Source organism: Myripristis murdjan, chromosome 16 (genome assembly GCF_902150065.1).
Source record: "Myripristis murdjan chromosome 16, fMyrMur1.1, whole genome shotgun sequence".
NCBI classification, from domain to species: Eukaryota; Metazoa; Chordata; class Actinopteri; order Holocentriformes; family Holocentridae; genus Myripristis; species Myripristis murdjan.
Genome location: NC_043995.1, coordinates 8,756,819 through 8,782,468, shown reverse-complemented (window position 1 = coordinate 8,782,468; position 25,650 = coordinate 8,756,819). Strand labels below are relative to the sequence as shown.

At 41.8% G+C, this 25,650-nt stretch overlaps 1 protein-coding gene across 1 annotated transcript in view; it reads left to right on the top strand.

Moving 5' to 3' along the window:
• Positions 1-25,650, top strand: part of triob (trio Rho guanine nucleotide exchange factor b) — a 145,850-nt gene that overhangs the window by 40,288 nt on the left and 79,912 nt on the right. Inside the window, exons 3-8 of the mRNA XM_030071844.1 lie at positions 13,216-13,290; positions 17,435-17,549; positions 20,594-20,786; positions 22,261-22,365; positions 22,653-23,123; positions 24,078-24,200. Of these exons, the coding sequence (XP_029927704.1) occupies positions 13,216-13,290; positions 17,435-17,549; positions 20,594-20,786; positions 22,261-22,365; positions 22,653-23,123; positions 24,078-24,200 (1,082 nt within the window). The remainder of the gene's footprint in view (positions 1-13,215; positions 13,291-17,434; positions 17,550-20,593; positions 20,787-22,260; positions 22,366-22,652; positions 23,124-24,077; positions 24,201-25,650) is intronic.

Sequence of the window (25,650 nt, the reverse complement as noted above, 5' to 3'; positions counted from 1 at the left end):
TTTAGCAGTTGGGCTTGTCAGGCCAGCAGCTTAGCGGTATAGCTAATGCCTATAGTGTGTCAATGACAGCTGGCTGAGCAGGGATATTACTTTGAGTGAGTGATTAGATGGCTGAATAAGAGACTGGCCTTGACTTGTGGAACTCTTTGAGGAGCTTCACTTTAACTAAGCTACTTGCTTGTGACACATGCTGCTCATGTTTATGTTTGTTCTCCTCTGAACATGGTGTAGTATGGGTAACTGGCTATTTACAGGCTGATTAAGTCACAGAGCAGTCCTACTTTTGAGGGGGCATTATGGACCTCGGTTGTATATGCAAATAGTGGTCTTCAGTAGTCCAGCATGTTACATTCTGTTCTGTTTCAGGTTCAGCATATGGGTCATTCTGCTCAGCTTCTGTGGCACAAAATTGTTGTATTTACAGTAAAATAAATAAATAAATCCTTACAAGAGTCTACAAGGCCATGGTAGAGGTTATATTTACATAGTGTCCCTGAAACAGCATATTCTTTGCACACCTTCTAAGCCTGCTCAGCCAAGGCCATGTTAATCATGTTTTCAGTGCCAGAGCTACTGAACACAGGTTGATCAGGACAGCTGCCATGGGCCTTGAGACCAGGTGCGACCTAAAGGTGCTCATACAGAATGATAAACTGTTTGGCAAGGATAGCCCATGACGTCAAGCTCGGCTTCAGCCTCCAGGAAGACTTACAGCGGCCCTGCTTAGACTCTGCTCAGGTAGCTTGAAGAAATTGTAGCCATTGTTCCAAATAAAAATGGAAGGGCTCTTTTTCATTCCTCTCTTCCTCTCCAGATCCCCTTCTTGCTCAGTCACCAAGACTTGGTGACTGCAGGGGTAATGAATGCAGATGTCGGAGGCGATGACTGCCCTGAGGCGATTAGGAGAAATAGGGCTATTTGTCATAAGGAGAGCACCGCAGAATGAGATCACAACAAGGCAGGCTGAGTGAGGATTTATCATGGCCCTGGCATAGTCAGGTTCAAGGTAAGCATTCCCAGAGCCTGGGACAAAAAAGCCATGGGCCTAAGTTAGAACTTGTGAAAATGACCATGCTATTACTTTATCACTCTATGGGCCTCGCTGGGATTTTGAGCTGGGACAGGTGTCCTTTTTGCCCCTGCTGCTCCCCTCATCATGCCCTTCTCAAATTCATAATGAGAAGGGTGGAGTGATGGTTGCTTGTCAAACCCCAAGTATCAGTGCACAGTGGTTTCATCTTGTCCTATTTGTCATTGCACTGAGAAATAACAAGTCATCCTGTACACAGCCCATCGAACTTTGATGCAGGCTTTTTAAATCTTAGTGCAGCCTTGCTACGTACAGATGAAGGCACTGTAGAAGTTTTCAGTACTTGCATTTTCTCTGCTGCATTGTTGTATGCTCCTCCACAAGGAATTGTTTTGACAGTTCTGCCATATAAATGCAGGCTAGATGAAGAACATGTGGAGGTCATCTGCTGATGATATGCTGCCGATATATATGCTGATATCAGAGACTAGTATTCCAATGTAAAGGCTGATAGTCAGACAGATATCTCCTCTCCTCCTGACACTGACTGTGCCCGGAAGCGCTTGTGCCTGTCAAAAGCGTTGAATGTTATACCATTGATTCACAGCATTTCATGCTCTGGAACTGATAAAACAACTGTGGACAAAGCTCCTTAAAGAAGAAATTCACAAGGCAGCACTAAACGCTGGCAGCTGACACAGAGGGTTGTCAATAGTGAGGCCTAGGGGAGCATTAACTATGTTACCAGTAAATAGAGTCGACAGAGGGGGGGCTCGTACACCGAGAGAGAGAGGGAGAGAGAGAGAGAACGATTGTGCAGGAGAGAGAAATACATATAACGAGACGAAAGAAGTAGTGAAAAAGAAAGAGAGAATGGAGATTAGTAAAAAATACGAGGGGAAAGGGTTGATTCTGTTATTCAGGCTCACTGAGGTGTGAAAGAAGAAGAGGAACAGCTGTGGCACCATAATAAACACACACACAAATACAGTGCTGAAATGCTGTCATGGCTTATTACAAGTAACTGGAGTAGAAATAAAACAAATACACTCAGAAATACCTGCACTTGTAGACATATTTGTGTAGTACACAACAGGGTTTTGGTAAAAGCTAGGCTCAGGCTCTCTCCCTCTCTCTGTTTTTATGTGTGTGTGTGTGTGTGTGTGTCTGTTGGCAGACGTGCACGCGCATTGCACTGTGTTTTGTGTGGCTGTGCAGTATTGTGGGAGCGCAGATGTGAGCACAGTTAGTTCATTATACAGCATTGAAACAACTTTGATTGTGCCTTTCCCTGGTCTCAGAAACAGCCCTGCAAATAGGCCTTTTCACACATACAGTCACTGGATTGTATTGTATCGTATCGCTGGATTATATTTAGGCTATGACTTCCATTTGTAGCAGTGTACGGCCTGTAAGTGATTTACAGTGCTCATCTGTTGTTTTGTACAACTTAGTTGAAGATATGTTTTGTTTTTCACATGGCTGTTCCCTGTGTTTTGTCATGCTATATTCATAACTCTCTGGCTACGGGTTATATCCACTACAGTGAAACAAGGACTGTTATTTCACCATTGTAGTTTATCTTCTTTTATGAGTTCATATAATTTCACCATAGCTCTGGTGAGATTTCCGCTATTCCAATATCCTGGGTAATTTTATCAGTATAACCATAAACAAACCACTGATAAAGTCTCAAAGTAGCTCTAAAGCCATGATTTTTCCTGGCCTGCACAGCAGTGGCATCCCTCGTTGACAAGACAGGGAGCCAGAACGTCCTCAGGTGGATAGTGTGAGCATACAGTAGGCAGAGATCCAAATGACTTACTACTGTGAAAAATGTATGTATCTGTGCTGAAAATCTGACTTATACATTGCTAAACCTCATACCAAAAATCATGAACAGACTTCACAGGAGCATAACGGACACTCTTGTAGTCCTTTTTGACTGTAGGAAATTACAGCTGTGTTTCCATTGGATACATCACGGTTACAGGTACCAGGAGTACCAGGAACCTTAAGGAGGAGCTATTAGTGCTGTCGGTCTTGATTGGTCAGGCTCTGACCTAACAACACTTCTGTTAACATGCACTGTCATTCTTGGGCATTCATTCAGCGAAGCGTTTTGCAAAAATGTCATTATTTCCAATGGAAAATGTGGATTCAAGCTGCAGCACTGGCTGAGAGGTGGATCACTTTTTTTCCCCGCGCAGCATGAATGAAAAAAAATTACCTTGACCCGATCTGCTCCACACTTGAAGCCCCAGGTCACTGACCCGATCTCGGCTTTGCTCTTGGCAAAAGTGTGTTGCAAAAGCAGGACTCTTGCGAGGCAGAGGACAGATGTCACATGGAAAATGTCCCATGGCCTGAACACAGACATAGAGGACTACAGTAGAGCCATTAAAGGCAGCCAACACCAATCAACAAACTGTATTCAGTGAAAACTGCAAGAAAAGGTGCATTTAAAAGTCTATTTATGACACATTTCATACCCTTCACAGTTCTTCATAAAGTGGAAATGGAAACGATGCTGATGCCAAGACTTAACAGATTCTGAGAAGTTCAGCTTACATGAACCTCTGCGCCCACGGTAGCTGCAAAGGGCTGTTGAAGCACTCATTACTGACTTTGGCACAGCAGTGTGAACTGTTGGCTAGTGGGTTTTTGGGTGCCTTGAGACTGCTCAAATGTAAAGAAATTAAGCTCAACTTTAGCACCATGTCCATAAGCACCTTGACAGCAGGTGCTGAGTGGAAAGTGCGGCACATTCACTTTCCCATCAGTTCCATCCCTTCGACCTCACTCTCCAGTTGCAAGCCATCTCCATAACATCGCAAAGGTAATTCATATAAAGCAAATGTTTTCACATACTGTCATATACTATTAGTCTTAACAATCAATGAAACTTTAGAAAAAAACCGCCTTCAGTACTGGGATGGCAGAGTTTTATCTGAGGGCACCACACTACAGCTGCAGTTTGGACACAGGCTCAACTGTGAGATGTTTTGTTTCCTACTTTCCCTTGTGTCATGACTTATTCATACACATTTCTCTGTGCTTAGGGGTTATATCCAGGTCGAGGGGTTGTGGTGGGAGTTAAGTGTTATTTTTGCTGTAAGCCACACTGTAACAACAATACAAGAAACCCGATGAAAGATGAGCTCACCACAATCTCCAGGCCCCCTGCCAACGCTGGCTGAAGGTCACAGAGCTCCTAGTACAGCCTGTTTGAAGTGGCTTTCTGTCTGAGAGAGAGAGAGGGAGAGAGAGAGAGACAGAGACAGAGAGAAAGAGAGTGTGCAGTGTCTGAAAGAGAGAGACCGATAAATTGAGAGAAGGTAAACAATATGGAGAGACAGGCCAAGAGAGAGAGAGAGGGTTCTTCGATGTTTATATATACATCACTCAGTTGCACAGGAGCAGCACTAGCTTGCTGTTATTCTAGTTGGGGTTGTCACACAGGGGAAATGACAAACAACCTTCCTGTAACACATCCTACAGACCAGCAGGGGGTTAAATATTCATATTTGTCAACCCTTGGACATGCAGGCCAATCACCAGCTGATATCCCTGTGCATTAGCAGGCTGAGGAGGAACAGAAGTACACATATCATCAAACCACAACAAATACACTATTCTGAGTAGGTAGTGTAGTTTGTGAATGTAGGCAAAACATCCCTTAGTCAAAGAGTAGTTGGCTGCACCTCTTTTTAGAGTCCCCAAAGTGAAACCCTGTTGTAGATCAACATGCAACATACACACAACATAGGATGCACATATTTAGAACCCAGGGGCAGTCAGCTGTGTTCGTCTGTGGGTCAAGGTTTGAGTAAGAGTCTAAAGATTTGTTAAAGTAGTACTACTTTTGCCTTTTATCAAGATTATTGCACCAGGCATGCAGGTGACATGGATGTTGCTTTGGCAATTAAAGTTCTTTTGCGACTTCTGAAAAGCTGACCGCTTGGAAGTTTCCTGGAGGACACGGATGGCCTCGGAGTAAATTATTGATCTGGTGTTGTTGAAGTGAATACCCTGTAGTATGTACCGCAGCCTGTGCCCTGCTTTCTGCCTGGTGCCCATTTAGTTTCCCCAAAAAAAGCTGAGAAAAGTGGCACATCCCTATCTCAGTGGGAACACTATTCTTAGAGCCCCGCAAAGGGTGTCAGTAACTGTGCTGCACAGTGAAACACAGGTCAAAACAGGTCTCTCTCTCTCTCTCTCTCTCTCTCTCTCTCTCTCTCTCTCTCTCTCTCTCTCTCTCTCTCTTTCTCTCTCTCTCTCTCTCTCTCTCTCTCTCTCCTCTCTCTCTCTCTCTCTCTCTCCCACACACATGCACATACAAAGCACACAAAGTAATAAATACACAAAGCATGAAGAGATATGTAAGCATACTGTACAGACATGATGTCATATGCACATAAACACACACCCACACTGAATTACATGCACTCAAACCCACATGCACATGGGTGCTGAAACTAATCCAGAGACGCCCACCCCGTTCTCACATGTGCACACATAGATGTAAACTCCCATACTTCCTCTGTGTCCGTGCGGCTCCCAAAGCTCTGCACATGCTAAGTCAGACCAAGTCAGCCCAAACTGAGCCAAACCAGGCTGCTCGGAGTGATGAATGCTTCCCAGGTCCCTGTTTTCACACAAACACATTGTGAGGTTCACATCATGGAGCCTTGGCAAGAACTGAAGCAAATGAGAGTCTTCTGAAATCCACACTGTCCCTTGCACTGTAAATTGCAGTATACAGCAGACAGTAAAATGTAGGAAGGGTTATTTCCATTTATTTGCTGAGTGTTAGGTGTAGCACAAAAACAAATAGATGGTGACAGTGCATTTGTTGCGTTTGTACTACACAAGATATTGTTGACGCTGGCTGCACAGTTGCACTGGTGGAGAGGCATTGCACAGTGACTGTCAGAGTGACACTTTATAGCCTACTGCTCTGAATCTTCTGATCCTCCCACAGTGATCCACACTGGCATTTGAAATATGTGTTATCAGGCTCGTGCTGAGGCGGTCAGGACATGAGCCAGGGGAATTGTACTGTTGCAATTGTATAGTATGGTGTAGCGTGCCTGCTCTGTCCTGCTGTACTACACGTACAGCTTTGCTTGTAATTGCTCTGAGTTTGAGGTTATGAGGTTATGAGGCAGAGGATTGGCACTGTGCACTGTGCCAAGCTGTGCAGATGCACCATGTACAGTCTAGCCTGTGGTCTGAAAGATTGGAAGCAAAAGGATTGGCACTGTACACAGAGACAATCTGTTCAGAAGCGCTGCACACTGGGCTACACGAATATTTAGTTGTGTTCATTTTGGGGTTACAAGTTGGGGTTATGAGACTTGCAGGCAAAGAAATTGGTATCTGTGGTATTAAGCTCTGTTATGCTGTTGCCCAGGAGTTCATAAACTTTCTCAGTCTGGGACCCAAAGTGAGTACAGTTAGTCCCCATCAAGGACTCATTAAAATTCACAGGAAACAAGGCTGCAACCTAGTTTGGATCTGAACTCATGGTTTGAAAAACAGTGTTGGAGGATGATTTCAGTCTGTGGTGTGAAAGATCTGCACTGTGCACCAAGACAGTCTGTTGAAGTAGCGTATACAGACCAGCATGTGAGTATTTCCAGCCTGGGGTTAAGGAGGGTGAAAGGAAAGGGATTGGCACACTTTCTGTGCCATGTCCCGTTGTACTGCTCCTGCTGCACAGCGATGTAAATTTAAGGATTTGGGGCACAAATGTTGCAGAGATTTAAAGACAGAGGGTTGCAGAGAGTAAATCTGTCTCTCCTCGCTGTCTCTCCCTCTGCCTCTGCCTGTGTTTGCTCGCTAAATCCATGTAGAGCAACAGAAGTCGCTCCTCTCCACTGCAAGGAAACCAAAATCCTTCTTCCTGAAGTTTCACATAGGCATGAAAATGCAGGGTTGCATACTGTTCTGCCTGCAAGTGTAATGTTTTCTGTGACTGTGGAAGTTTTGCCAGTATAGCTGTGCAAAAAAAAAAAAAAAAAAAGAACGAAAAAAAGAAAAAGGTTTCAGCTGAGTGTTGCAATTCTGCATTAGCCCCTCCACATTCCCAAGATGTTAAGGTATCTACATTTCTGTGTTAAGTGAGTGCTTTGTGCTAATTCTGTTTTAATGAATTGGAATTGGAATTTTGAATGAATTGTTTTGAGTCAGTTTGTCAGCTGATATATATTTTATACATTTGCAGTCAATCCTGCAGAGTATTATAGTGTATTGTGATACAGATCGTATCATGACCCATGTATCATGAATCGTATCAAAAGGTCCTTGTGGAAAGAGCCAAAAATGAAAATCTGTGAATATATTTTTTATCGCTTGGATTACTAGTGGCAATGCAAATTACCACTGACAGTGTCCATGACAAATAGCCGCGCTACGCCTACAGCTTAAGCTACACACATAGCTCAGATGCATATTGTCATGACCACAACCCATCATTGCCCTATATCATCATCTGTATGTTTGTGTGTGTGTGCATGTGTGTCTGCATGTGCATGTATGCGCCATGCATGACAGAGGAGCACCACCACTGCTGAATTGCTTGTGTCTGTATGATACACTACCTGTCATGTGAGCAGTTGATCTTGTCGTGTCACAGCGAGCACCTTGTCTTCCCTGTTATTTTACACATATAAGAACAGCTGTGCCACATGAAGCAATGAAAAGACGTTCACTAATCACTGACCTTGTATAAGCTCCTCTCTTATAAATTTTCCTTCTGTAAATTGCGGATTTAAAAACAGGCCTACTAATAATTACATAGAAAATCTACTGGAAATGTCTTATTTCTTCAACAAACGCTGCAGATTTTGTCTCACTTTACATAGGACTGGCTGCAGAATGCCAGTAAAATGAATTGCTCTCATCATGAGTGTGTTATGAACAAGCAGAGTGTGATTGAAAAGCTTTATTTCATGCTCGACAGCCTTGTAAATGAGGGGTTGTGTGTAGTGAAGGGAAGAGATTGTTGTGTGTGAGCGCCTTTGTGTTACGGCAGTGTGTGCAGCAAGAGGTGATGATGGGATTTTACAAATCACAGTGCGCAGGGGAATGCATTTTTCCTGGGATGGTGCATGGGCTATTGCTGCATATAAACATGAGTAAAAATAGTAAAGTACCGATAGTTGTTTGGTGGTTCAGGTGATATGTTGTATATGTTCTGTTGCCATCAAAAGTAATGGGCCGTCCTACCCAAGCAGCAACTTTCTCCTCACCAGCAGCTGTCTATTTGTGCTGCCTACGCTTATGTGTGATCATCATATAAATCATGTAAGAGCTAGAAGCGGCTATGCTTGTTTTTGAAGCCAGCTGGCTTTTCTACCGGCAGGGGGTGACAAAAGAGGCATCTCTCTGCAGGGCAACATGATAATTTAAGGCTGTAAAACATTGCATGTGCTATGTTTCCAGTCCAGCCTATAAAATTTTGTTATAAAGTTGTATATTTTGTCAGGGAAAGCACAGAATGCCTTGTTGCAAGTACTCCAAGTAGAAAAAAAACTTATGTACATATAATAAACTGCAGAAAAACTGTCAAACTGAAACAGAAATGATATTCCACACACTTTGAAAGTGAGGACTGCAGCATCTTGATCAGCAATATCATATTAAAAGCCTCTAAATGTGCATCTGTAACACTCCATTTGGATTCACTCTGCTGACGCCAAAAATAATCAACATGGAATTCCAGTTTCTTAATATTATTAATCATCATCTTGTAAACAAAGCCTGAGGTGGCGCTTTTTGGTTAGCAGCATTACTATAGCAACGTGACCATGTAAACTAGCTTCATCTGATTCTTAAAAAAAGAATAAAAATGAAGATAAATGAACTTGATCTGGGTCTTCATTTATCAAAGGTGTACTTGAAACATGAAAACAGTTTTTGGTTGTTTATGGAGCTCCAGCTGCTAGAGACACTGACAGCCAGTATGCATGCAGTATGTTTTCGCTGAAAAATTCTTCTTGGTATGTTTCAGTTCCCGTTTCCATTCTTATGGTAGCAGGTTTTCTCTCATAATCCAAGTGATTTTCTATGAAATGATTCCCCAAACAGTTTGCCTCAGTGTACAGTAATCCCGTCTACTGCTTATACTTCAGTTCTAGTGGTGATCATATTATGCTTTATGTGGAATTTTGATCAGGTGTAGCACTGCATGATAGCAGTCCTCCAAATCCTGCATTGCAGCAGTGTAAGTAACAGCACCTCTGTGACAGCCGCATCTGCTCCTATCTGTGCTCTTCACACACACAGTGCAGGCAGGCCCAGCTCTCCAGCAGAGGAGCTGGGCCTGCTGCAGCGCTCATAAGCCGGACAACTGCAGCTCTCGCGGGGCTGTTAGAGGTCAGTGTTGGCTGTTTGCCACAGCCAGTATCTTACATAAACCACCACACTGAGGAATGTGTCTGGGCACACTTCACAGGAAACACCCACACACACACACACACACGGTAGGACTAACGTTTCTTTCTGCCCGGACCCTGTGCTGCTGATGTTTGACCCACACGCAAACACACACACACACACATAATGTTTTGGGTGAGGCTTTACAGCAGCGACCGATAGGAAATGATAGGAAATGTCTCCAGCTCTGTTGACCTCTTAACTGTCTTTTTCATTACTGTCATGCACGCACACTTTGTGTTTGTGTAAGTGAGAGTGAGAGAGGCTGGCTGAGAAGAAACAGGAACAGCAAGTTATAAAGAGAAAATGACAGACAGAAGTGGAAAGAGAGATAATAAAAAAAAGAGAGTGCGCGGGCAGCAATGGAGTCTTCTCTCTTCTTGTATGAAACCGTTATTGCTACCTCCGTCTCATCTCGTCTCAGCTGGTGGTGACATTATCCTTGAGTCAGCCTGCGTCCAGTCAGGCCATTTCCTACAATGAGCTAATGTGCTGTGATGGTCATTCAGGCCTGCTGACTCCTTCAGTCCTTGGATGAAATCGATATTATAGCGGCCATTAAAAGCTGTAGCAGTTATTTAGCTGTCTCTCTGCCTTTCTGTGGTCTCCTCCACCTATATTATTATCTGTCTCTGTCTCGTTGCACGCTGTAATTCTGTCTGTCCTTGTCCCTGCCTCTATGCCTGGATGATTATTATCTGTCTCGCTGTCCAGATCTGAGTCTGTCTGTTTCTTTGTCTCTGTTCTTGTCTTTTTATACCATAACACTGTGTAAGATCAAGCTCCACCCAGTTATTTTCACTGTCAAATTAATCCGAACTGATTGATCATTTTGTTTATCAAATGTCAAAAATAATGACCATCACAAGTTAGCTGAGCCCAAAGTGATGTCTTCAGATTGCTTCCCTAGTCTGACCTGCACCCTAAAAGATCCAAAGGTTTTAATAAGCAGCAGCAGGCAAGCGAATCTTTATTCGCTTGCTAGTATTTGTGAAGCTGTAACCTGCAAATGTTTTTATTTTTACAAGACAAATGACAGAAATGATTACCAAAATGATACCTGATTAATTTTCTCGCAATGATTCAGCATCACCTGCCTGTCCTTGTCCTGCTCTCCATTGCTGTCTCTGTCTCTTTGTATATCAGTCTCACTGTCAACTGTCTTTCTATCGGTCTCTGTCTTAAGTTTTTGTCATCTCGTTCACTTTCTCTTCAGATCTGCTGAAATGTAATAATTCTCCTGGAGTCTTTTCTGAAGAAACAGTTGCAGCTTTTTTGATGATCTTTTTGAAAAATGTCTTCATTTCGGCAGGAGCACGCTATTGCACCCCACGCTGCTATCGAGCTGTGGCTTGACAAAATATTCCCATTTTGTGTTGAACAGCTCAGAGTGACTAGTCAACTTTGAGTAATCGCTGATTGGCACTGGGGATTGTGGTTCTAGTGGAGTTTGTAATGAATTTCGGCTTATGACTTTTTTTTTTTTTTTTGAGCATTCAGTGTGTATGTATATGTGTGTGTGTGTGTGTGTGTGTTTGTGTGTGCGTGCGTGCATGATTCAGCACTCAGAACTCTAGCCTCTGTCTAATTAGCTCATTTCCATTCGTCGTCAACGTGATTAAATGTTTATGTTATGACTGTCAAAGCAGCGCAGTGTTTATGCAAAGCTGTAAGCGTCTTTCCTCTACAGTAGTTTTCTCCCCTTTTGACCTCTCAGCTCTGTTTACCAAAACAAAACTCCCCAGTCTATGAATGCGCCTTCATCTGCAGTAACTCCAATATTTCTCATCTTTTTGTGTCATTTTCCCCTCCCGCCGAATCTATTCTCATTCCATGTCTTATTCTTTTTTAAGAGCGACATCAGCATTCACACAGGTATCTAACTGGGGAGAGAGTGAGTGAGTGAGTGCTTTAATGTATTCTCCAAGTTTATGAACCTCCAAAATTCAGTTTGTGAAAACAACTCCCATACATATTCAATATGTGACTTCACCTGCAGTCTCTTCTCTTCTCTGCTCTCCTCTCCTCTCCTCTGCTCTTCTCTTCTCTTCTCTTCTCTTCTCTTCTCTTCTCTTCTCTTCTCTTCTCTTCTCTTCTCTTCTCTTCTCTTCTCTTCTCTTCTCTTCCCCTCTGACTTTACTCCCATCTGATTTTACTGGAGTAGGATTTACTGGGATGTGGCTGCATCACCTCTGTACTCATAGAAATCCATGTTGTCCCTCAGCTGCAGCCAGAAGCATATTTTAATGCCACTTATTTTAGTTGCTTGAGAGACATGACTAGCATTTTGGGTACGCAAGTTCCAACAGTCATATCATATCTTGGCCAAATACCTCATGACTACATTCAGACACAAGAGATTTTCTAGAAATCATCAGTAATGTGGTTAGGATTATCAAGCAAGTAGAGGCAAACTTGTGTCAATAAAAGCTTATCTGCAAATGATTCCTACCAAGCACACATGAACCACAATTTACCTGCAATGTAAAACTGTAAATAGGATCATCTGCATAACTCATAGCAAAACTTTAAAATAATAGAACTAAAGTGATTCATTTTTCTGTTTACCAGCAGTAGAGTTGTGTGTGTGGGTGAGAAATAAATGAACTTAGAGCCCGACCGGCAGATGCTAACGAGGGATATCTGGTGACATCACCGGCTAAATACATCTCCTAAATGCACCTCCAATTACATGCCTAATATATATTGTTCACTGACATTACAGCTTTGCAGCACAGAAAGTCGTTGCCATTGTAACAGCGCTGATACTCTGCACAGTGGATCATGTCAAACAAGCCTATTTGGCTGTCTTCATGACCGACTGCTGTGACACACTGAAGAGATAAAAGTGTGTATGTATATGTGCCTGTGTGTGTGTGTGTGTGTGTGTGTTTGTGTTGCTCCATCTTGTTACCCTGGATTTAACCATGTGCCATCTGTTGAGGAGGCTGGGGGAAGGAGTTGACATTGGAAGATCATACCATAACAGACCAGGCGAGATGATGCTAGAGAACCCTAATTTGATAGGTTTCTGCTTAATTACACAGCATAAAGCATCCGTTTGGTCTTATAGTGCCATATGCATGTGAGAGGAATGGTGTTTACCATGGGTATTTACCAATCTGCCACATTGTCCTAAATAGTATATGCTCGTTCTCATGATCACAGATCTCCTTTTGTTCAAGTTATTTGGCTCTGATGAAAGGCTGAGCGAGTTTTATGTCAAGCAAACAAATTGGATTGCTTTGTCTCTCTGTATTTCTGGCTCTACACACTTACAGCCTTCAAATTATGCTATGTTTGATTAAGCTCCAAAACCCGGAAAAAATTGCTTGCTCTCACTTTGATTTTATGTCGTGGACATCTGTGTAGGGAGATTACAGACATGCAGTCTGTTTATCACAGGGCCTGTTAATGACTGAAGAGTTCATCTGGATAAGAACATGTTGAATAGCATGTTGGGCCGTTTTAACATGACACATTATCAGCCAACATTCAAGTGACAATCAATTCAGTGCTTAGTAAACATGTTACTGCTGTATCCTGCCGGCCGGGTTGGTGTGAAATTGAAAACTTCACGGTGAAAAACTCTCTGCTGTCAAAGACTGAGAGTGGTCTGTCTTTTTTTCAGCGCTCTGCTTTGTGGACTTGTCTTTCTGTTCTTTTGTCTGCATATCCGTCATTCAGGATTTTGATCCTCTGTCTGGCTGACCTCGCTGTCTGTCTGTCTCTCTGTGTTACAGGGTTTCATCGCAATGAGGATATGAAGGCCATTGATGTGCTTCCCATCCTCAAGGAAAAGGTTGCCTTTCTCTCAGGTCAGATATTCACTTGTATATGCTATGCTGTACCATGATATTATACGATACAATATTAAATGATATGATATAATACACTATTTTCATGTCGTGCCCAACTCCTTTACAAGACACCAAAAGTACAATGTCAGTGGTCAGACATTTCATTTCATTACAAAATTACACAGAGTTATACAGCTTGGTCTTAAACAAAATATTCTGCCTTCTCTTCCTAGTTTGGCAATTAAAATGTGCTTTCCTGAAGCACAACTCAAGTGCTTCACAGTCATCCAGCCAAAAGAAATCAGCATAAATAGAGGATATTTTATTAGAAAGTACCTCCCTTCCTCTTAGGCAGGACAGTAAAAAAGAAAAACCTCATTCTCAGTTTCACCTGCTGCTCACACAACAAACAGTCTGTCCTCCTCTGGAGTGGCAGTAAACCTGCCGGCCTCTGTGACTAATGGTAATGTTCCTGAACGTGACGGTACACACGTTGTTTAAATTACACTTCACATAAGGTTATACACTGAAGCTGTTCTTTATGAGACAATACGTTCCTAATTTTGGTTTATACCATTTATCGACAGACCATTTTTCTTTATACATGAGAAACATTTTGCTCCTAAAGTCGCCTGTTCTGGAAAATGAGTGACAAAGCATTTAAATAGAATGAAGATTTCAACTTGTTAGCCAAAGGATGGTCATGGGAAATGGCCCAATTAAATATCTTTTAGTGAGTCTGATCAGACGTCCTCATAAGTGTATTCCAAAGCTCAAACATTTGATATTTACTGTATATCTGATGTTTGGAGGTTTCCAACCCAAATCTCCATGGATGGACAAAAATAAATACATTTATGGCCTCCCAAAAAGAGTGACTAGCTCTGTGATGCATACTGTTGAAACTTGTATGTTCACGGAAACCCCAAACAGGACACACACATAAATTATAGAGTTGTGTATGGAGTTGCAGGTGACCACACTGTTTAACATGACATGATTAGCTGGTTATCATATGATACATAATGCTTCACATATTTTATGGAGAAAAGTAATAACAGTAATAGAATATATTTGAATAGAATAATAATAGAATTGCAACGTGGGTGGAGCTGCAAGTTCTCTATAGTTCCCCAAGTGCTGTGTCAGCTAAAGCCATGAAATATATTCAGATATATTCAACATATTATATAGTATCCCAGATCAGTTGTCGTAAATCAGGAAAATGATACTGCACCATACTTGCTAAAATAATTGAAAAATTAAGTTTAGTATAATAAAATATAAGTTCAAAGCTATGCAGCTCAGTTGATTCAGCTGGGACACTTTCATGCCCATCCATCTGTTGGAAATGTTCACGGGCCATCATGTAACATTGCATTTAGGAAAATAAATTGGATTTTTATTTCAAAATAAACCCTGCCCACTTCACAACTCTATAGCCAAGTTGTGTCAGCTGCAAAAAACAAAACAAAACAAAACAAAACAAAAAAACAAACAAAACAAAAACAAAAAAAAAAGCCAACCAATCACTTTGAATTGGACTGTGACAAGGCAAGATAATTAGGCAGCTCTTTTTGAGATGAAATGTTTGTCAGATAAATGTTAAAAAAGTAGAAAGTCATTTCAACTCATTTTTCAATGAGCTGGAATGAGTCTTAGTTTTAGATAAGCCTCTTAAGATTTCAGACTCTTCTCTCTGTCTCTGTTTTGTTTGAAAGATCTACTGTACTTTCACATGCAGTGTCTTGCAGAGACCTGGTACACTGTGTTAAGTCGAGTTTTGGGGAACTGTGAAACGTTGAGTGATTTTCCCATTAGCCCTTGTCCTGAGGTTATCAAGCACTTCTGCATGAGCCACTGCGTTGTTCAGTATGAATAACAGTCATGCGATTGTAACTGCAAAGGGCTTTCAAGAGTTCAAAAGTCGCACTCACAGTTTAATTAGAAATAATAACAAAATGGATGCTGTAATAACATTTGGTGGCTCTTGTGGCTCATGTGTTTTATCGAAATGACAGTTTCAAATGGCAGCCCTTACTGCACATCCCCCTAAATGTCACAGATTGTCAGTTTGGGCATCATTTTGACAAAAATGATAATTCTCCCAGTTGTAATCTCTGGGCGGCATCACAGATATAACATTTAGACATAAGCTGACATCCACAATATATTGGAGAAAGTACTATTTCAGAAGAAATGAGACTATGCTTTTCCAGAACTTCATAGGAAAAGTGAAGACGTTAAGAACTATATTTGCATGTTGCAGAGACATAGGAAATGTCTGCATTATGGTTGTGAAGTGAAATGGGCAAGCTGTCTTGGGAAACTGGTGTATTTTTAGTCCAGTGCAGACAGATTGGCATTTATAATGCCAATTTTATTGGGAAGGAAAGAGGGAGGCAGGAATAGTTGAAAATACATGCACTTTCATTAGCAAATTATTGTGGAAAAACTGGCGTACCACATCTGAAATAATCACCCGCAAACTGTTAAATTTCTGTTAAATCCCATTAAAGACCATTGGAAATGTGTAATTGTCATGAAATAATCAAATTCTGGAGTATTAGTTAGTCAAGTACTGGTGAAAACCCTCCGCCCTTAACCACTGCATCTTTTAACCACACAAAGCCCAGCCAGTAAAGCACTTTCCTTCATCACACTCAAAAACTCAATAAAATAGTGTCTTCTTTAACAATAGTAACTGATTTCAGGAAAATGATCTAGAAAAAAAAATGGAACAGTTAGTTAAAAGACAAGGTTTGTACTGGTGCAGTCTTCATTGTTCAAAGTGTCCCTAAAAATATCGATAAACTACACTTCAAACAACACAACATGGCAATTTTAGAGTTGAATTTGCCCTTTCATTATAATATGATTTTTTTTTTCATGCCAAGGTTGGCATTGTTTTGGAAATGTTTTTGGGCCTCTCAAGTGATCTCAGTGCCCTTTAAAACACCACTTGTGACTCGTCATGCTTGTAATTTGCATATGTATTTATTTATGTACAAGGTCCTTATTGAAATGCTGCCTGCATATCTTTCTTCCCTGCTAGTCCGGTCCACTGGACCCCATTACACCAGGTCTAATGACTGGCTTATGCTCCATGTCCCTCAAGCTTGGAAGATCAGCTTTTGGCTTCTTTGCATCTTCCACCTTCCTAACTCAGTTACAAAGCACTTTAAAAAATAATTTCTTGGTAACTCTTGGTCATTTTAAATCCATGATCTTAAACCTTTTAACTCCCATTTGTACAAGAATAGTTGATTTGGATGTTATATTTTTTATGAATTGTACTTAGTGTTAGTTTTGATTGTTCTTTTTCTTTATTATTTCTGTTCGACATAACTGTAAATGAGGGGTTTGCCTTCAATGATTTTCACGTTTAAAAAAAGATATAAATAAATAACATTAATTTGACTTTTAAGTCCTCAGTGTCAACAGGCCACGACCATGGCTGTGACTGTTATTTCTGACAAAGCATGATTATAGGAACTCCTCACTTTTGCTCAGTACAGTCTCGACTAACTGCTGACATATCCCACCGTCAGTGACTGTACCCACAGAAATCAGCTGTTGTTATCGCAGCAGTCTCCCACAGTCAAGCTTTTGTAGTAGTGTGCTCTCTGTACTCCCATGTCCCTCAAAAACAACACACAGAACAGGTTAGAAAAGCTACACTTTCCTTCAATTTTAATTTAAGAGATTTGTTGACAGACGAGGTGCAGAAAAACCTCTATTTATGCAGGCCAGAAGCAGTGTTTGGATTGTTTTAGTTTATCAGCACATAAATATACAGGATTACCTGAAGAGGGAAAGCAAGACACCTGAGAGGGATGGGGAAAAAAGATGGAAAAATAAAGGATGAATTGAATGTATAAAGAATAAATATTATATGAACACCTTCCTGTCTTGACTGTTGCGTACGTCAGCTCTCTTTGTTTCCCCTGTATCTTGACAAGGTTTATTTTGCACGAGTTAAGACAAAGAGAGGACCCTAAGCTACAAAATTAGACACCACCACCAACGTCCAAGAAATATATATATAGTGGTATTCTTAGCCATGCTGGGGGTACGACTAAATATACAAGTCTTTTATTGGATTTGCCATATTTGTTGTGACTTTACCACTCTCATGGGGATGTTTGTTCTCTACTCAAAGGTGGCAGAGACAGACGTGGAGGTCCCGTCCTCACCTTCCCAGCACGGAGCAACCATGACAGAATACGACCTGAGGACCTGCGCAGGCTCATTGCCTACCTGGCGACCATCCCCAGGTAGGGAGTGCACACAGATGCACTGACATACACACACAGACGAGTAAAATTTATGCAGGTAATTGCATTCACATGCAAAAACGTAGTTGCTTGCTTGCTTGCAAAAAAAAAAAAAAAAAAAAAAAAAAAAAGTTAAAAAGTACATTCTGATCCTCCTCTTGATTCTGGTTTAATTTGAAACAGATTGCTCCTCGTGGCTTTGCACACACTCACAGTTTCACTCCTCACTTTCTCTTTCCCACCTAGATTGTATTTTAGAGAAAAACACTGGGGCGAGTCTCCATATCTGAAGCAGGGGCCTGGGGCTACAGATCTGATCCAGCATGGTTTAACAGGATTCTCTCTCTCTCTCTCTCTCTCTCTCTCTCTCTCTCTCTCTCTCTCTCTCTCTCTCTCTCTCCCTAATATTCTCTCATTCAGGTTACCTAGTGTCTCTATTTACGCTCTCTCGCTCGCACCCTCAGTTTCTCTTCTGGTGATGGTTTGTGGTTAGAGTGGGTCACTTCACACTGGTTTAAATATATCCAGGAATCCACAAAAGTACGTTTCAGAATCAGTGAAAATGCATGAGATGCAGAAGGTGAGCACCGTGTTAGAGTTAGGAATCTGCAGTCTTGTCGAGCCTGTTATCATCCAGACTGGAGCTGGGAGATTCCTGCAGGTAGCTCATGGCCACAGGATGTTGTTGTGTTGAGTCGAGTCGCACTCTGCTGCGCTCTCCAGTTTTGTGCATGGGTAATTTTAGATGAGTCTGGGAGCACCTTTCCCTCACATTTAACACTTGGCCGTGGGCTGAGCCTCTTTAAGTCAGGCTTATTAGTTTAGAGGGAGGCTTGTGCTCCTCAGGTCTGTTCTGCTGTTCTCGTTTTGTGTTTCGGGGGCTCCTGTTTTGTGTTTTGCTTCAGGGTAAAGCCTTTTTTCTCGCTGTAGAGCTGGGATTTGCCTTAGGGCCAGAAGCAGTCTGTATCAGTTACAGCCAAAGAGGGGTCGCAGAACTTTCCGGGCTGCTTGAAGGGGTCCAAAAGGTCCCTGCGAAAGTGAGGAAACACTGTTTTTTTGATAATATTTCATACAGAACTGGTCAGAATAGTAAATGAATGTTGAAAACTAAAATTTCTTTCCTCCCCTCTCACAGTACAGAAATGCTCTATACTAAATCATATCCAACAAGTAAACAATAATGCAGTGCTTCTGCCTTGCTCCTATGTTCTGTGTATCAGGACACTTCAGAGTGCATTGCTTATACCGAGACCACTTGACAGTTAAAAGAGAGAGTTAATTCGTTTAGGGAGAGATATGCTCTGAAAATAAACTTCTGCCTGCACTATTGTTGCAAATTTCAGGAACAGCCTAGCAACGGTCGCACTACTTTGGTCAGTATGGGCTCTGGTTATCAATATTGTGGAAATATTGTCAATATGAACGGAATTCATTACATAATAATACAAATGTTACACCAGTGTTAACTTCTGGCAAAATGGACACAATAGTTTTCAAGCAATGGAAATTTTAAAAATGGCGCGGTGTGTTGCAGCTAATGGCTAATGTAGTTAGCTTAGCATAACACAAGTAGTTAGCGTAGTTGCTAGTTTATTGTTGTTTTTAGCGAGAATAAGTTCTACATGAGATTTAATAACACTTTATTTGTACTTAGAATAAACTTTTAATGAAGTTTTTATCAGTGTGGTAACTCTGGTGTCACTTTAGTTCAATAGTCCAATGCTAACAAAGTGTGATTTTTTTTTCTTAATGAGTTGTTGATAACATCAATATTTGCAAGTACATCCAAATTTTGAATGAATTTCATGTAAGTACAGATACTTTTTTCAAGTATTTACAAATATTTTAGCCATGTATTGTATGTTTTGTGACATATTTAGAACCATATTAAGACATTTTTGCAACCAAAATGTATTTTTTTGTTCAGTATAGTGTTGAGTTGTGTGCTTTACTTTGGCAGTGTTCGGGTGCCTGGCAGTGACAGAGACTGCAGTAAAGAAGGACTTGTAGTTTGTGTAAACCAGCTCGTAAGGCGTTGTCAGAGAGAGAGACCAGAGAGGATAAGGGATCTCTTAGGGGTGACCAGCTGTCCCGTCTTTTGGCTGAGGAGAAACAAAGTGTCAGTGGTGCGGACTTGCAAGGAGGCCAGCCTTCCTCTCTTCAGCTTGTCTTCTCTCTGTATTTATTCCCCCTCGCTGCCCCCTCATTTTCTCTACTTTTACTCCGACCTACACGCTCTCTCTGTCTCTTTATAACCCCCTCCTCCCTCCCTCCCTCCAGCCCTCCCTCCGCTCTGTTTTTCTCTAGCCATTTGGCTGCCGGTCTGTTTTCAGAGAGTGAGATCAGAGTGAGTTAGTGCAGGAGGGCCTGTGTCTGTTTCTGTCTCCTAGCTAGACACGTTCAGATTAAAGCCTTTAACACTGAGAAACAACCTTTTATGGACTTATACAGCACCATGGCTCCTGGTAAGCAGCGATGGAAATTTCAACGCTCGAATGTTTTAACTATTTTTTTTTTCTCCCCAGATGCACAGCAGAGGAGATTTGCATGGCATATTTTGATTTGAATGTGTTGTTCATTTTGGCGTCCGTACAGATTATTATGCCGACTCTTTATAGAATTGGCTTTTTTACAAGGGGCCTTTTGTTGCTTTGTTAGTTTATAGTATCCCTGTTTCTGCTACATAGATGATGATAATGATCTAATTCAGTAGGCTGGAGTGTTTTTGTTTTGCTTTTTTCCAGTTTTTCGGGTAGAATTTATCATTTCATATTTTCATTTGATTATACATCATGCTTCTCTGTGTTTGTTGTCACTTTCCATTTGGAAAGTAGATGGAAATTCACTAGACAATGTTTGCCCTCAAACAGTGAACTGTTCCCAAAAAAAAAAAAAAAGTTAAAATCACCTCCTTATTTCAGAAGCATCGTTTTGGTGTTAAACTGATGAATTGCACTGTTTTTCAATTTGATAACATTCCATCATTTGCTCTTTTTTCTTGTTAATTGACCTCTTTGTTCTTGTTCCATATTTTTCCTCTCCAGCGAGGAGGTGGCCAGACATGGCTTCACAGTCATTGTGGACATGCGTGGTTCTAAGTGGGACAGCATCAAGCCTCTGCTGAAGATCCTGCAGGAGTCTTTCCCTTCTTGCATCCACGTTGCTCTCATCATCAAACCAGACAACTTCTGGCAAAAGCAGAGGACCAACTTCGGCAGCTCCAAGTTCGAATTCGAGGTGGGGGGTCATTTTACATAATCTTTCTGCCTCAAACAGCAAAACATAATCCTCTTACCTTTTCTAGCTCGGGTATTGTTGTGGACGTTGCACATGATCCATTTTCATTCTAATCTCTTTTGAGAATATAGTTGTTCTGGTTGGTTTTACACTTTCTAGCAAGAGTCGGGGATATTAGTGGTAATTGGAGTGCTCATTATATTGGTACACTACAAAATGGGCAATTTGCTTTTAAATGACTGGAGTTTTATTTAGTTTAGCTTAGCCATCAGTCCTAATTTATCAGCTCTAATTGGACTGCTGCTTGGTGACAGTGGAGCTGCTCTGTCCCGTGTGGGCATGTGGTGCTGGTATATTTAGTCCTGACCCAGTTACTATGGAAACAGGATATATAGGACATGTCAGTGTTTCATCCCAACAGTGGCGAGTTGGGTTCGGACAAGCCGCTTGGGTTTTCATGTTGTAAAACACATGTACGCGAGTGGGAAGTGATCACGATCGGAGAGTTCGCACAATTGGATCCTTGAGATCAGCTGGGGGAGGTGAACAAGATGTGCTCTCTCCTCTCTCAGCAACAGCCACTGAAACGCCCTGACTGCTGCGCTGGACCTGCTCAGTAGCCAACCACACAAAACGATTGTTTTATTGAGCAGCCCACTGGTATGAGTGTGTGTGTGTGTGTGTAGGTTCACACCCTCTGACTGCAACTGCTCCCCAGGCGGCTGCAGGAAATGTGAGTGTATTCTTAGCTCCTTTGCTCTGTTAAAAAAGAGCTAAAGTGTACATCAGCTATTGTAGAGTCAAGGATGCAGGACAATGTGAAGTCTTTCATCTCACAATGGCAAGGATCAGCTCTCTGTTCATTTAAAACTCTACCAAGTGCAAATTGATTTTCTTCTTTGAAAAGCTGCAGGCATTTTTCATGCACGTGAAGCCTATTATGGAATAATTGTGAATGCTAATGAATGTTTTGTCATTAGTACATGGTTCATCTTCTTTAACCTGATTAAGAAAAATCACTATTTATTCTGTCTTTTTTAAAGTGTGTCCTGTGCTGAAGTGAGCTGCAATAGTTTCTGTTTTCAGTTGCGCTGGAGTTATTATCCATTCTGTCTTATTAATGATAACACAAATACTGCATGAAATTTCTGTTTTTTTGTTTTTTTTGCCCACCCCTACCTAGCAACATGTAGTTAACATGTGCAACTACTGGCTCTGCAAATTCCTTTCATAAGCTAGGTTTCACAGTGGGCTTTCTAGGAAAATTTTTGACAGTTTCGGATTTGATTGTTTTATAATATGGTGCAGACCATGATGATGACAATGATGAGTATGGCAGTGGTGCTTTTCTTCTGTTCTGTTCTGTTCTCTTCACTTCTCTTCTCTTCTCTTCTGTTCTCTTCTCTTCTCTTTCTCCCTCTTTTTCTCCCGTTCCCATCCTCTCTTACTCTCTCTTTCCTCCACCCCCAACCAGACGGTGATGGTCTCCTTAGAGGGCCTGTCCAAGGTAGTCGACCCCTCCCAGCTGACAGCTGACTTCGAAGGCAGCTTGGAGTACAACCATGATGACTGGATTGAGGTTTGCCAGCCTTCTGTTTTTGATTGATCTTCTGCTGTTGGCTCAGAGGCTGGAGAGTAGGCAACAAATCTGTTAGAGGAAGGATTTCTCTATTGATCTTTTTAACATGTAAAATTTTAAGCAATTAAAACAACTTTGATTTTAGGTGTGGCCCTATGTTTTGATTAAGAAGGCAGCACTGACCTGAGCAGGAAAATATTTTTTATCAGTTCTTGTCTTTCATCAGTTCCTCATTCAGGCAAATTTACACTTTGCAAAATGCAAGTCACTCCTAACATTCATCTCAGGTTCGGCTCTCCTATGAGACGTTTGCTGGAGATGCGGCCCGGGCCCTGGCGCGCCTCGAGGAGCTGCAGGAGACCTTGTCTCAGCGTGACCTCCCACGGGACCTGGAAGGGGCCCGACGACTCATGGAGGAACACGCCGCGCTGAAGAAAAGGGCCACCAAAGCATCAGTGGAGGAGCTGGACACCCAGGGACGAAGGCTGCTACAAAGACTACAGTCACAGACTGGGGGAGGTGGTGGTAGTGGAGAGGGGGGGTATGGTAATCGAACCGGTGGAGCCACTGGCGATTCCAACGACCACCATCACGGGCTCCACGCACATGCTGATGCACATAACCTGGTGGCCAAAGTAACAGGGCTGTTGGATAAGCTGCACGGGACGCGCCAGCACCTGCAGCAGCTGTGGCACATGAGGAAGCTGAAGCTAGACCAGTGCTTCCAGCTGCGCCTGTTTGAACAGGATGCTGAGAAGGTTAGAGTTTGATTCTCTTCCATGCATGCATGCCAGCCTAAAACAGTTGTTTTTTTTGTTTTTTTTTTAAGTCCTCAAATCACCTTTCATCCTCATGCAGGCCAGATCAGGCTATGTACCTATGTGAGGGCTTAACAGATTTACTGGCACACTGTTACTACTTGCCTCTGTTGACAGAGCATTATATTATTATTCTGATGTACAATATTCCACAGATATTTTAACCCTTTTTTGTACAATGATGTGCATATGATAAGCAACAGTGAATATTTTAATTGTACAACAAGAAGAGGTTTTTTTTTTTGCAAAATATTTAGTTCTCTGCTGCAGAACACATTTGATTTGATTACTCTTCATATTTCCGCTGTTTTCCGTTGAACATACTACTTTTCTGTACTGATGCTGAATTATCAATGATGTTGAGTTTACATGGAAGATTTAGATATTTTTTAAGGAAAAATAAACACATTGTATTGTTTTCAGTCAGACAGGGCTATAATCACACATATACATCAAATACTTTTAGAGTAAGAGACTGGGAGTCAGTTGACACTACGAAAACATATAATAAGCTACATCCTTTTGTTGAGCTTCCCACTCATTAGATAGGAACTGGAAGATGACTTGCCCCTAGACTTCAGCACAGAGATGAGTGAGAGGTCTCAGTTAATTACAACAACACATACACCCCCTTGTATTCTCACTATTGCCGTGTGTGTAAGCTATCCAAGTTATTGTACTCCAAGCTACTGTTATATGTCTAGAGCTGGCAACAAATGAGACCTGAAATTGAAACAACCATACTTCCAGCAAAGGAGACTTTTTTCACATTTTGGAAAGAACCATTATCTGAGGTGCACTTTTTACTGGATGTTAACATGTTGCTGAATCTGGGCTGTGTGTGTGTGACTGTTCTAGTGGTGAAGTTTCCATCCAATGTTTTGTTTTGTTCAGATGTTTGACTGGATCATGCACAACAAGGGGCTTTTCCTGACCAGCTACACAGAGATCGGAGGGAACCACCAACACGCCGTGGAGCTTCAGACCCAGCACAACCACTTCGCTATGAACTGCATGGTAGGACGCCGGCTTTTTTTTTACTTCCACACATGCACAGTACACACAAACATGCACACATGTGATGTGCACACACACATTTCCATATCACAAATAGTCATCCTCACTGACAGGCTCCCCATTGTGGTGATATTGTCTGTCTTGCTGTTGTCTTTCATATTACTCAGCTGTTTTGCCACTCTGACCCAACTCTAACCTGCTCTTTCCAGCCTTGTCACAGCACTGTTCCCATAATTGACCCATATTGCCCTCCTGCCCCTCCCACAGCTGTGTACTGCCCTCTGCTGCTCTGCACCACACTGTTCCCTGTTTTCCTGTATGTTACAGTAGAGGAGTAAAATTGTCTGCAGCCCAAGTGTGTCTGTGGCAATTATATTAGCCATCCCTGTCTTTCTTTAGCCTCCAGTCTGATCTTTTGTGCTCTTGGTGCCCCACCTGTTTTCATCAGCGTCTTCCGCCTGACCCCTCACAATGGGAACTTGTATTATTTCTCTGCAATCCCTCTCTCTTATTAGTCAAATCAGTTTTACAGAGCATGCCTCAAACAGGTATCAAATAGAATTAACAAATACAAAAAGTGCTAACCTTGTATCAGTCGGTCATTATTGGATTACCAATTAGACAAGGTCTTACGTTAAAGAAAGCTTGGTTTGTTTTAAGCCCACTTTTCAAAGAGTCAGTATTCCTGATCCAAACTGTTGCAGAAAGATGGTGCGCAGTGGGAAAAAGCCCCACTGCTGGTCGCTTTCTCTCCCACCTGCCAGTTCACACTCTGTCCTACTTCCCCTTACCTTGGCACGTCTTATCACCTGGAACTTGGACTACACTGCCATGCTTCACACAGTCCTCACCACTTTTTCCGCAGTCTTTTGTGCTGCCCTGCTTGTAGCTTTATCTCTTCTTGTTCATGTTTATGTCTATATATGTAGGTATATACAGTACAGGCCAAAAGTTTGGACACACCTTCTCATTCAATGCGTTTTCTTTATTTTCATGACTATTTACATTGTAGATGCTCACTGAAGGAATCAAAACTATGAATGAACACATGTGGAGTTATGTACTTAACAAAAAAAGGTGAAATAACTGAAAACATGTTTTATATTCTAGTTTCTTCAAAATAGCCACCCTTTGCTCTGATTACTGCTTTGCACACTCTTGGCATTCTCTCAATGAGCTTCAAGAGGTAGTCACCTGAAATGGTTTTCACTTCACAGGTGTGCCTTATCAGGGTTAATTAGTGGAATTTCTTGCTTTATCAATGGGGTTGGGACCATCAGTTGTGTTGTGCAGAAGTCAGGTTACTACACAGCCGACAGCCCTATTGGACAACTGTTAAAATTCATATTATGGCAAGAACCGATCAGCTAACTAAAGAAAAACGAGTGGCCATCATTACTTTAAGAAATGAATGTCAGTCAGTCCGGAAAATTGCAAAAACTTTAAATGT